The sequence below is a fragment of the Rhopilema esculentum genome, chromosome 1, assembly GCF_057945365.1.
Source record: "Rhopilema esculentum isolate cy_ngs chromosome 1, ASM5794536v1, whole genome shotgun sequence".
Taxonomy (NCBI): domain Eukaryota; kingdom Metazoa; phylum Cnidaria; class Scyphozoa; order Rhizostomeae; family Rhizostomatidae; genus Rhopilema; species Rhopilema esculentum.
Window position 1 is genome coordinate 2,917,970 of NC_142815.1, and position 11,376 is coordinate 2,929,345.

The 11,376-nt window shown below is 40.6% G+C and overlaps 1 protein-coding gene across 1 annotated transcript in view; it reads left to right on the plus strand.

Annotated features, from left to right (window-relative positions):
* Positions 1-10,646, plus strand: part of LOC135690373 (uncharacterized) — a 30,213-nt gene extending 19,567 nt beyond the window's left edge. Inside the window, exons 17-23 of the mRNA XM_065207901.2 lie at positions 35-1,120; positions 1,641-1,995; positions 2,327-2,583; positions 3,784-4,062; positions 4,298-4,591; positions 5,431-6,270; positions 6,837-10,646. Of these exons, the coding sequence (XP_065063973.2) occupies positions 35-1,120; positions 1,641-1,995; positions 2,327-2,583; positions 3,784-4,062; positions 4,298-4,591; positions 5,431-6,270; positions 6,837-8,204 (4,479 nt within the window). The 3' untranslated portion in view covers positions 8,205-10,646. The remainder of the gene's footprint in view (positions 1-34; positions 1,121-1,640; positions 1,996-2,326; positions 2,584-3,783; positions 4,063-4,297; positions 4,592-5,430; positions 6,271-6,836) is intronic.
* The last annotated feature ends 730 nt before the right edge of the window (positions 10,647-11,376 follow it).

Here is an 11,376-nt window from a genome sequence, read left to right on the forward strand (position 1 = left end):
ATCACTGTATCAAAAATCATTATTTCCTATCTAGAATGCATTAGCAGACACAGAAGTCGGAAAATCAGATGCCCACTACCAGGAAGATCACGACCAATGTATCATTGAACAGGACAAAGATGATGATAGCCGATCACCCAATCACTGTTGGTCATCAAAGGAATCATCTGGATCAAATCAAACTGATATATCAACAGTTGTGAACCCAGCTACTTCTGTTCCAATCACTGCACCAGGATCACCTGATCCCGACGGTTCTGAGGCATCTGATGCGGAAATCTCTGAAGCTGAAGGTCATGAGCCAGTTCAGGGTCAAGGGTCAAAGCCCCAGGATATTGGTCCCAAAACAGTTGCCACAGCCCCTGAGCCGGAACCAGTTAAATCAAACGTGATAAATACAAGTTTGAAGAACCCATATCTCCATCACAATCAACCTTGCAATTACCAACATCCGGGACTGCCTCCAGGTGGGAGCACAAATCTGCCAAGTCAGCAAAGCTTTCCGAGAATGCAGCTAAGTACAAGGCATTTTCATACCGGCTCATTCGACTCTGCTCAGCAAAATTACAATACCTCACAGGTCATGATACACCCCAGGCCAGCTGCACCCTATCAGAATCCACCTCAAAACTTCAATACTGAACAACATCCTCCACGAATACCAGTGCAACCATACGTAGGTCATTACGATGACAAAGGTCAAATGTCAGGTCAATTGCAAGGTCAAATGTCAAGTCAGATGAGAGGTCAAGTAACAAACCAGTTGGACTATGGTCCTCAGATGAATCCAAACTTGCATTACAAGGGACAACCACCCATGATGCGCCAGCCACAGCCATCAGTACCACATCCGGTATCTCACAGGATGCCGCATCCCCACATGCACCCACAGGTGGCATATTATAGAGGTCAAAAGCCAATGTACAGTGGAGGTCAAGGGCCGCTTACATACCGTCAGGTTATAGAGCACCAAGGCCAGATGCCAATGAATCACACAAGCAGGCAGCGGCATTTGGATGCCTATTATGGAGGTATGCATGGTATGATGGAAGAGACATATAGCAAGGCAATGCAACAAGGGTTGCTGGATATGGTAAACAGAGAAAACTGCATGAATGAAGTGAGTTGTTTTTTGACGGTATGATGGATGCTAATTTTAATATTATGGGCAAGGTATGTTGGTATGTGTGACGGATGTTTATAAATTCAATATTGTCTGTATAGTTAGCCCTTGGGTGGGGAGATGTGAGTCGATGAAATACTGGAAGAATAGGGGCAGGAGGGAAGGGATGTTAGTTCGTGTCACCGATGTGTGGAAATTATATATTGGCTTTGTAGTTGGAGGGGGGTTAGATGTCGGCTGTATAAGGTTGGGGTGTGGTCGGTGGGTTGGGGATGTTCTGAAGTGACGTATTGACTACATTCGTGGCCGGAGGGATTTTGTTTCGTGAAATATTGGATAAATACCATGACAAGGGGGAAGGGTTTAGTTGTTTATTATCTTAATACATTTATTGTCAATCTCCTCAAGATTGCATTTCTAAGGAAGTCTTGAAAGAGACTTTTTAAAACCGAAAGATTTGAGCAATTTAGCAATTTGGTTCTCCTGGTTGTTAACGAATAGCTTTTTTGTTTACCAGGAGAAAATGGTTCCACACAGTCAACCCCAACCTCGCAGCGTCAGCCAATTAAACCTACAGTCAGGCCAAGATCAGCAACAAAAGAACACCGACAATGCCAGTGTTGTCAGCTTCTCAAGTGTCGCTGCATCGCATCAGAACTTAGACACCAAAGTCGATATGGTTTCTTCCTTGCTAAGCATGCTGGGAACACACGACAAAGACGATGTTGCTAGGACACTGCTGGCGATGTCAAGCAGTACAGATTCGTGCAGTGCCATGCGCCAGTCAGGGTGTCTGCCATTACTGATTAAGTTGTTGCATGATCCTGAATATGAGGTCAAAGGAATAAATTGGGAGGCTAGACAAAGAGCAGGTGAGGCCAACATTTTGTGCAAACGTTTGTCAGCCCTTCATATCTTTTGCATACCATTTTGTTGTGGATGCTTCTAGCTGAAAGATAGTCTCAACCATGGGCAGGTTCTTAAAGCAATAGGGATAGCAAAAAACACTCAAATTTAAGTTTAGGCCCTTTCTCGTGTATTCTTCAAAATCTAGTAAAATAATTCTTTATGATCCCCTAGATCTGAACTGTTTGTTTTCATCCCCATTGCTATCTGTCGGGTTAACAACTTTTTAAATATCTAGCAGATTGACAGATGATTATTTCAAAACAATTATCCTAAACATTGTCCTTCATGTTCCAGGCCGGGCCCTTCATAATATCATTAACTCTGGAACTGTTGACCGTAAAGGACGTCGGGAGGTACGAGTGCTGCGTCTGATCGAGATTGTTCGTGCTCATAGTGAGGCTGTTCTCAGTGGTAACATGGAAAAGTATCAATCACATAAAGGTGCTCCTGCACTGCGGGATCATGGTCCAGGCCCCGCAGTTGCAGCTTTGATGAAGCTATCCTTTGAGGAAGAACACAAGAATACGATAACCGAGCTAGGGGGGCTACAGGTTGGTTTTGTCGTTGATAATTTAGGCCCGAATCGGAACATCCCTCTTCGGTGATTTTACTACCTCTAATATAAAGGGACCATCTTGGCTTAGCTGCTAAATTTATTTTTGATTACATAATGCAAGTTTTGGTTGAAAAGTACAAGTCTGTGCTTGACAAACAAAGAGTAAATTGTTTTTTCTTTAATTTTATCCTCCTTTTAGAAGTTCTCGTTGGTCTAGGAACATGTTATGATGCGAAGTTTGGTTTGATTGTAATTTATAGTTTTTAATCACGATAACACAGTGGAGTATCTAACAGACAAAAAACTCTTATGTGTAAACGAGAAAGTTAAACACTTCATCGTGATTGTAATCTCGTAGTTACTGCAAGTTACTTCATGTTACGTCAGTCAAAAACCAGTAATTTCTAGTTAATCGCTCTAGTACTTTCTTAACAACCCTCAGCCTATCCTAATGACAAACCATGTTTCTGTTAATAGTAGAATTGAATCCAATTGGTCACGATATTCGAAAAATTCTACAAATCAACTAAGTCTTGCATATTAAAATAAATAAAGGTTGCATAAAAGAAAAAATGTGTTATCAAATGATTAATAACGAGCCTAAGTTTAAAATACTTAAAATTCGTCTAAATTTTCAAAAACGCTTTTTGGCGTTTAAAACAGGATGACTCTAAGCTGCTACTACAAGTTTCACACTTACTGCTAACATCAGGGAACTATCCCGACACACAACAACTGTTCTTTACACATAATAGCGTGTACAGCTCTGCCTTTACACATCGGTGATTTTCATTAAATATGCAAGCACAGACTGAAAAATCACTTTTGAGATTTAAAGCAACTAGCAGGGACACAAACCTAGATATTTAGTGTAACTTTTTTAACTTCTGTAGTGTAACTTTTTTAACCTTTTAAACTTTTTTTAAGCTTCAACTTCAATCTCTTATAATTTTGAACCTTTTACTTTACAAACTTTTATTTTAACAGGACCCTTAGTGACAGCAGTATTATCTTTACTGAAAAGGCTATCCTGTATAAATATGGTAGATTATTATTATTATTATTGTTAAGAAGATATTCCTGCCCTCAAATTTCTGTGAGCCCACAATAAAGACATTTTTTGTACATTTAAAGGATTTTCTTCCAACCTTAATTTCCAACACTTTGCTTATGCTATTCTCGAACTATATTTCAGGTGATTGCAGAACTGCTTCAAGTCGATTTCAAATCAAATGGGCATTGCAAAGATCCCTACAGTATTACCCTGCGCAAATACGCTGGGATGGCGCTAATTAACCTTACGTATAGTGATAGTCGGAATAAAAATATATTGCTGGAAATGAAGGGGGCTTTGAAAGCTGTTCTTGCGGGGCTGTCGTCGTCTGAGGAGGAGGAGCTGGTTCAGGTTTCTGCGGGAATCCTGCGCAATGTCTCGTGGAAATCCGATGAAAACGGGAAAAGAACATTGGCTGAGGTTAGTTTGGTATAAATACACCGTGAGCGTATTTCTTTGAAAATAAAATCAAGATGTTTTAGTTTAATATCATTTAAATAAAATAAAATGATAAAAATATTTGCTGAAGATCTGATCTGTTATCGTATGTTTTTGGATGCATTAGTAATTATTTTCGTTTATTAGTTGCCAAAGTGCCATACCTCTGAAAGAGTTAATGGCTTACCTTATTCGTCGCGATCTCTCTTCTTTTTAGGTTGGCACTGCCCGGAGCCTCATGACATCTGTGCAGCATATCCGCAGCGAGGCAGCAATTCGCAGTATCCTTAGCGCCGTCTGGAATCTCTCGGCTCACACTCCTGATAACAAAGAAGAAATATGCTCAACCCCCGGCTCATTGAAATTCCTCTGTTATGCATTGAACTATCGTAGCCTGTCACGCAGTCTTGTCATAGCAGAAAATGCCGGGGGGATCATGAGAAATATATCTTCCCACATAGCTGTCAAGCCTGAATACAGACAAATATTGAGAGAGCATGGCTGCTTGAAGGTAATTACCCCCTGTAAAATCACATAATTCGTTCAAATTTTGTAATTATAACATTTTGAACGGGGGAGATTCGTGTTTTACTTTGGTTATGTTATACATTTCACTTGCTACTACAAAACTACGAAACATGCTACAGAGGACACTTTTAACAACAAAGACTAGAATTTGTTAAACAAATATCATCGTCTTGGTTTGGTAGAATAGTTTTGATTACGTGAAAAGAGATTGTTGTGTAATTTTTTGTCATTTTACCAAAATTCAAGGCATTAGCCAACTTGAAAGAGATTTTGTTGTCGAAAATAAAACATTCTTTGGTGCCGAACATCGTCAATATTTATATTTCGATAACATCTGTCACCAATAACACGATATTTATCAACGATTTTTCTAATATTTTATGTTTTATTCTGAAACTTTATTAAAAAGTTTTTGTGAGACAGTCAATCATTCTATTTTAAGATTTTTTCATATTTATCAGATATCAATTTCAATCAATGCTCTATTATTGAGTTCATTATCCATTTTCCTGCAAACCTGAAGCATATAAAATCTATCTTTCTCTTTTTAACTATACTAACATCTAGTCCCATAAAATGTTTTCCTTTAATTATATTTAATTATAACGGATACCGCTTTATCCGTTAGCGTTTAGAATCCATTCTTTTCAAGACTTCGCAAAGCGTGGCGATAAATGTCCAGGGTCCTCTGTTGTATCTTCTTTACGGCAAGTCACATAAGCAAGTATAGTGCCTTTGTGCAGCCCTGTCTGCAAACATGAAGTTTTTTGTGTAATCGTGATGAAAATTGTGTGATCAAATCGTCTGTTATTGTCTCTTCAGGTCCTTATCTCACATCTCCGATCGCCTAGCACCCGCGTTGTGTCCAATGCTTGCGGGATTCTCTGGAACCTATCCGCACGCTGCATCGAAGATCAAGAGCTTCTTTGGGAGTTGGGCGCTGTATCGATGCTAAAAACATTAGTCCATTCGAAACACAAGTCAATTTCAACCAGCTCTGCCTCTGCCCTTCGTAACCTAATGGCTGTCAAACCCGGAAGTAGCAGCACAGATAACGAGTCACATGCTTCATTCAGCTTCAAAAGGTCAAAAACGCTTCCTGGAAAATCAAGAAATTCTCAGAACAATCTTCGATCGGACCGGAAGTATAAATCGTTCTTTGGTAAGAAACTTGCGGTGAAAGAAACCACAGTTCCAGGAAATGAATCCAGCTCAACAGCGAAAAAGGCGCCAATACGAGGATTGCCGAATGTACCAGAAGATTCTCGGAAGGTGCATCGAAAGGTAAAGCATGGGGAGCCCCATTATTACGCTGATCTATACCAGGATCCTCCGCGAAGGGGAATCACCATGCCACAGGCCAGAGACCCAACAGTGGTTCTGTACTCATCGGAGAATCCCCATAGTGCACATGAAGGAAATCAAGAGGATTCCCCAGCTCTTTTTAATGGCAGTCGAGTAGATCGATGGAATAATCTCCACAGTGGAAACTCTTGTAATTGCAAGCATGGCTCATTTCAACATAATCGACCACCACAGGGGGTCGATACATTGCAACAGGGAATGCAAAATATGATCATCAAAGAGGAATCTCCTATAATAACACGGCAAAGACGCGGAAGCTCAAGCTCGAGTTTATCATCCTGCTCACCCCCGTCGCAGGTGAGACGGATCACATTTCTTGTAATTTGATATTTCTTCATTTGATTTCTTATTTTCATATTATTTTATTACAACGTCTTTCTAACTTCTAAAAACAATTCCAGATTTAATTTGTTAATTAAAACAGTCTATACAGGAACGAGTTTTTGGGAGAGGGGAACCGGGAAACTCTAAAAGGGAGAATCAATAAAAGGGAGAGTCTCTCAGAGGGGAGATCTCTTAAAGGGTGAATCTCGAGAAGGGGAAATCTCTCAAAGGTAATCCTCTAAAAGAGTGAATCGCTAAAAAGGAAAACTAAATAAAACATTCAATGGACAGATTTTTCATGGGGAGAATCTTCTAAAAAAGAGTGTTTTGTGGCTTTTTCAAAAGCTGCCAGGTGGCTGCAATTTGTACGTCTTCAAAGAGCTGTTTACTGAATGTTTTAAAAGGTAGGAAAATTGTAATCATTGCGCCTCTGTCCTACGTAATGTTATCTTTGAACAATGATGTAAACTGGGCTGGTTCGAGCAAATATTTCTCCAGGTTTCTCTGATTTTATTGATTAATTAAATCTTTTGTTCTAGCCACCACATCCAGCCAATCAGCAAATGCCACGTGTTGAAACGGAGAACTCACCATTGTCAATATTCAGGGACCGGAAGTCTAATCCGGGTCTTTGTCTGCATAGGCGGTCAATGTCTGATACCATATCCGAGTTCGGTCATCCAAGCCAATTGCCAAACCAGCCTTCTCATGCTGTAACCGACTCAGAGCTTGCAAAACCGGATCATTTTTCATGGCACAATCATGCACATAAGCCTCCGCTGAGCCAGAAAATCAGCTACGGAGGAGAGGCCTACGAAAGGAAGGAAATCGCGCCAAAACCACAGCCCTATTACAACGTTAGGCCTATCGGTCGTTACGACGAGGTTTCCCATTACGAGACGCATTTTCTGTCGCCTTATGACGATTGTCCATTGTCTATCGTAAAAGATTCGGTTAGATTTCCGCATTTTTCGTTGGGTTATCGCCCAAAACAAGACTGTACGCCTCCAAGACAACAGGAACGTCCTTTGGTTCAGGAATCTACTACACCTAAGGTTTTCGTTCAAGAAACCCGTTACGACGTTCGGCAAGCGTATCATCGGCGATCAAACGAAACAATATCAAGTTCGTTGCCAGGTTCGCGTGAAGAACTTCGAAGGAGATGCAAACACAACCATTCTGGAACTAGCGTTTGGCAATGCGATTGTTACGAAACGGGGAACGTTTGGATTCGTAAAGGTCACGAGAAGAGCAAAAAATGTCAAGGAGAGCAGGGTTCAAGTCAAATGCATGCGTGGCCTGAAAGTTCAAAGGTCAATCGATCGGATAGTTTTCGAGCTGCAAGACAAGATGCTCAGAGTTACGTCATGCCGCCCACGTGGCCTAACCCAGCGTACCAAAATAGCACAACAGTCAATCATCCGAGAATTGGATCACGTGCTGGTTTGAGAAGTGATGACGAATTGAGACATTCTAAAGAGCTGCTTCCTTCACGTGATTGTGATGCGAGGCAATTTCTTGGAAATGAAAACGTTTTTCTTGGAAATGATCAACGACACCCTTTCCAAGAAAAGATTATATCAAGCCCGCAAGGACAGTATGGGGTGGCCACACCAGTAAAAGACCCGCATCTTGTTTCCGGGCAGGAGATACCAATGCAAGAGATTCCAAGTAGAGAACCGAGCATTCCGGACCAGGGCCAAAGCAACGTTCCTGGTAAAGAGAGAACCGGAACTGACAAAAAGGCGGAAGATAATGAAGGGAAAAAGCCGTTAAGGTCGAGTTTGAAAACACCGTCTGATGGGTTAAAGAAATTTCGCAAGAAGCATATCACCCAGAAAGTTGTTACTTCGGTTGAAAAGAAGAAATCGAAAGGAAAGGACAATGTTATGGTAACTTCATTGTAGAAGATAAACACGCGTGTAGTTTACCGTGTAAGCGTGATTAGAAATCTCGTCAGCTGCAGTGAAAATAGCCCCTTCAGTGCGCGTGCGAGTGTACGTACTATCTTGTCAGAAGGCCCCGTAAGTTTCGATAAATGTGGTCACATCACTTAGAAAAACAGACATGCGTGCTAATTATCGTGTAACCGTGCATGAAGGTTCTGGTTACTGCGAATATGGCCACTTTGCTTAACAAATACAACACGCGCGCGAATCGCCGTGTAATGGTACCTCAATATTCTTATTACTGAGAATATGGCCACATTGCTTAACAAATGCAACACGCGTGCGAATTGCCGTGTAATGGTACCTCATTGTTCCTATTAATGGGAATATTGCCACATTGGTTAACAAATACAACACGCACGCGAATCACCGTGTAATGGTACCTCATTGTTCTTATTACTGAGAATATTGCCACATTGGTTAACAAATGCAACACGCGTGCGAATTATCGTGTAAAATACTGACGTTCATGTATCATGTCCCACAAAACTGATGGCCTCTTTGTGCCCGTGTAACATGTTCGTGTAGTTAATAGCTGTTGTAGAAGTGAGATACGATCCATAGTGTTAGTTGCGTGGAAAGCAAAGACAGCTCTGCTTCGTGCATATTACATAGACAATGTCAGTTGACACGAAGTTACACGAAAGACCCGCTTCGTAAGCGCTAGCAACTGTATGCAAACTTTTTTTAGAAGTAATCAATCAGTTTTATTAAGATTCACGATACTTGCTGACTTTTGTAAATAAGCATTCTTCACTGCATTTCGTTCGCTTTCGTTCTGCTGTGGAGGCGCTAATTTCTTTTAGTTTACTTTTGCATTTCTTCTCGTAAGCACCAACTATTCACCCGCCCCCCCCCCCCTTCCCTCATTTTCGTGACCTTGCCGTTTGAAAGCAGATTTTTAACTAGATTCTCAACAAATTTTGAATTGGCTTCCTCGAGAAAAAGATTTGTCTGTGAAATTTTAGGCTAAAAGATTTTTGTGCAAGAAAATATTTCAATAAACCTTAATTCAATGCGATAATGAAGCTTTAACTTAAAAATGTCTTAAGCTCTGATCATCACACTTTTGTTGGTGTACCCTCCACTCTTCTCCGACCCCTCCTTCAATTTCCAAGCCATTTCCCATTTTCTGACCTCGAGTCAAATTAAAGCCCTTTCCCCTAGCCCATCTCACGTCCATTACCCTTTTTGCGATCCCTCAATTCCCTCTTCGATGCTCCTGCTTCCTTCAACCCCTCAAGTCCCCTCATTTCATTTCCTGCCCTCCCCTATATGTTCCCCTATTTTTCAAAATTTTCGACCCACATTATATCATTCCTCTTTATTTTCTATTTCAGTCGCCATCTACTCTTAAAAAAAATTTACATTCTAGTAAGTTCAAGTAAATATGACAATTTTCCTACCATGTTCTTATGCCCCCAATGCCCCCACTCCCACCTAACTATTCTAACTTCTCATTATTTTCCCCAAAACTCATCACCACCCCTTACGCATCAGTTCAAGTTAACAAGACAATTTTCCCACCATGACCCCTGATGCCCCCAAACCCCACCTAACAATTCTAGCTTCTCATTGTTTACCCAAAACACATCACCACCCCTCCCACATCAGTTCAAGTTAACAAGACAATTTTCCCACCATGACCCCTGATGCCCCCAAACCCCACCTAACAATTCTAGCTTCTCATTGTTTACCCAAAACACATCACCACCCCTCCCACATCAGTTCAAGTTAACAAGACAATTTTCCCACCATGACCCCCAAATGCCCCCAAACCCACCTTACAATTCTAGCTTCTCATTGTTTACCCAAAACACATCACCACCCCTCCCACATCAGTTCAAGTTAACAAGACAATTTTCCCACCATGACCCCCAAATGCCCCCAAACCCACCTTACAATTCTAGCTTCTCATTGTTTACCCAAAACACATCACCACCCCTCCCACATCAGTTCAAGTTAACAAGACAATTTTCCTACCATGACCCCTGATGCCCCCAACCCCACCTTACAATTCTAGCTTCTCATTGTTTACCCAAAACACATCACCACCCCTCCCCCATCAGTTCAAGTTAACAAGACAATTTTCCCACCATGGCCCCCCAATGCCCCCAACCCCACCCCACCTTACAATTCTAGCTTCTCATTGTTTTACTCAGAACACTTCAATATCCATTCAATGCACCAATTGAACACACCCGTATATCTTTAATCGATTTAAAACATAAGTTCCTCTTGCTTTTCATTCTTTTGTTCACCGTTTTTCAAGGCCTGGTAACTAATTACGTCATCTTGTTTAGCAGTCGTCATTAAATTATTTAAAACTTTGTTCGTAAACATTAAATTTTTAGAGAATTTTTGTCAGAATTTTAGAAGAAAGGTTCATAATAGATTTAAGTTGCTTTTCGTCTTTTATTTCTTATCTGCTTTTAGGGATACAAGCCAAATGCTGTTGAAGTTCTGGAAATGATAGCTTTGAAAAAAGCAAAAATTTAGTGAACTAAAGCTTTTCGTCTGACACTCTTCAGAGTTTAAAACGTCAGAACATAGATCGAAAACTCTACGCTACCAAATATATATACCCAGTTGTGGATCGAAATAGGCCAATCAGAAACACGAGCACATGACTGTAAAGGTTGACCAATCAGTGTCGCTTGCCTATTGAGAGTTCTGGAAGAGAGGTGGAAATTCTTCTTTTCGACGGTTATATATACAACTATTTCTTCTTTAATTAACATAGATGAATACAAAAGGAGTTGTGATTTATCATGTTTTTTTCATGGAAATCAAAAAAATATAATACTTATTCTAAACTAATTTTCTCATAAAAGAAAGCATGTAATGTTAACAGTTTTCTGTTCAAAAGATGGCTACTGCAGGGGGAGGGGGCTCAACCCCCTTGTTGATATTAAGAGAGATTTTCTTTGAGGGTGGGAGGTTTCAGACCTCATTAACAAACCAGTCTTTGTCGGTTTGGCGAATTCCTTAATGGCAAGGTGAATTAACCCTTTATTATGCTATTGCTGTTCGATGAATGAGCAAGTTCTCTTGGCCTTTAGAGAATTGTTGAATCAATTCGTAGACACAGAATCTTTAACACAAATACAGTGGAATCTCGATATAACGA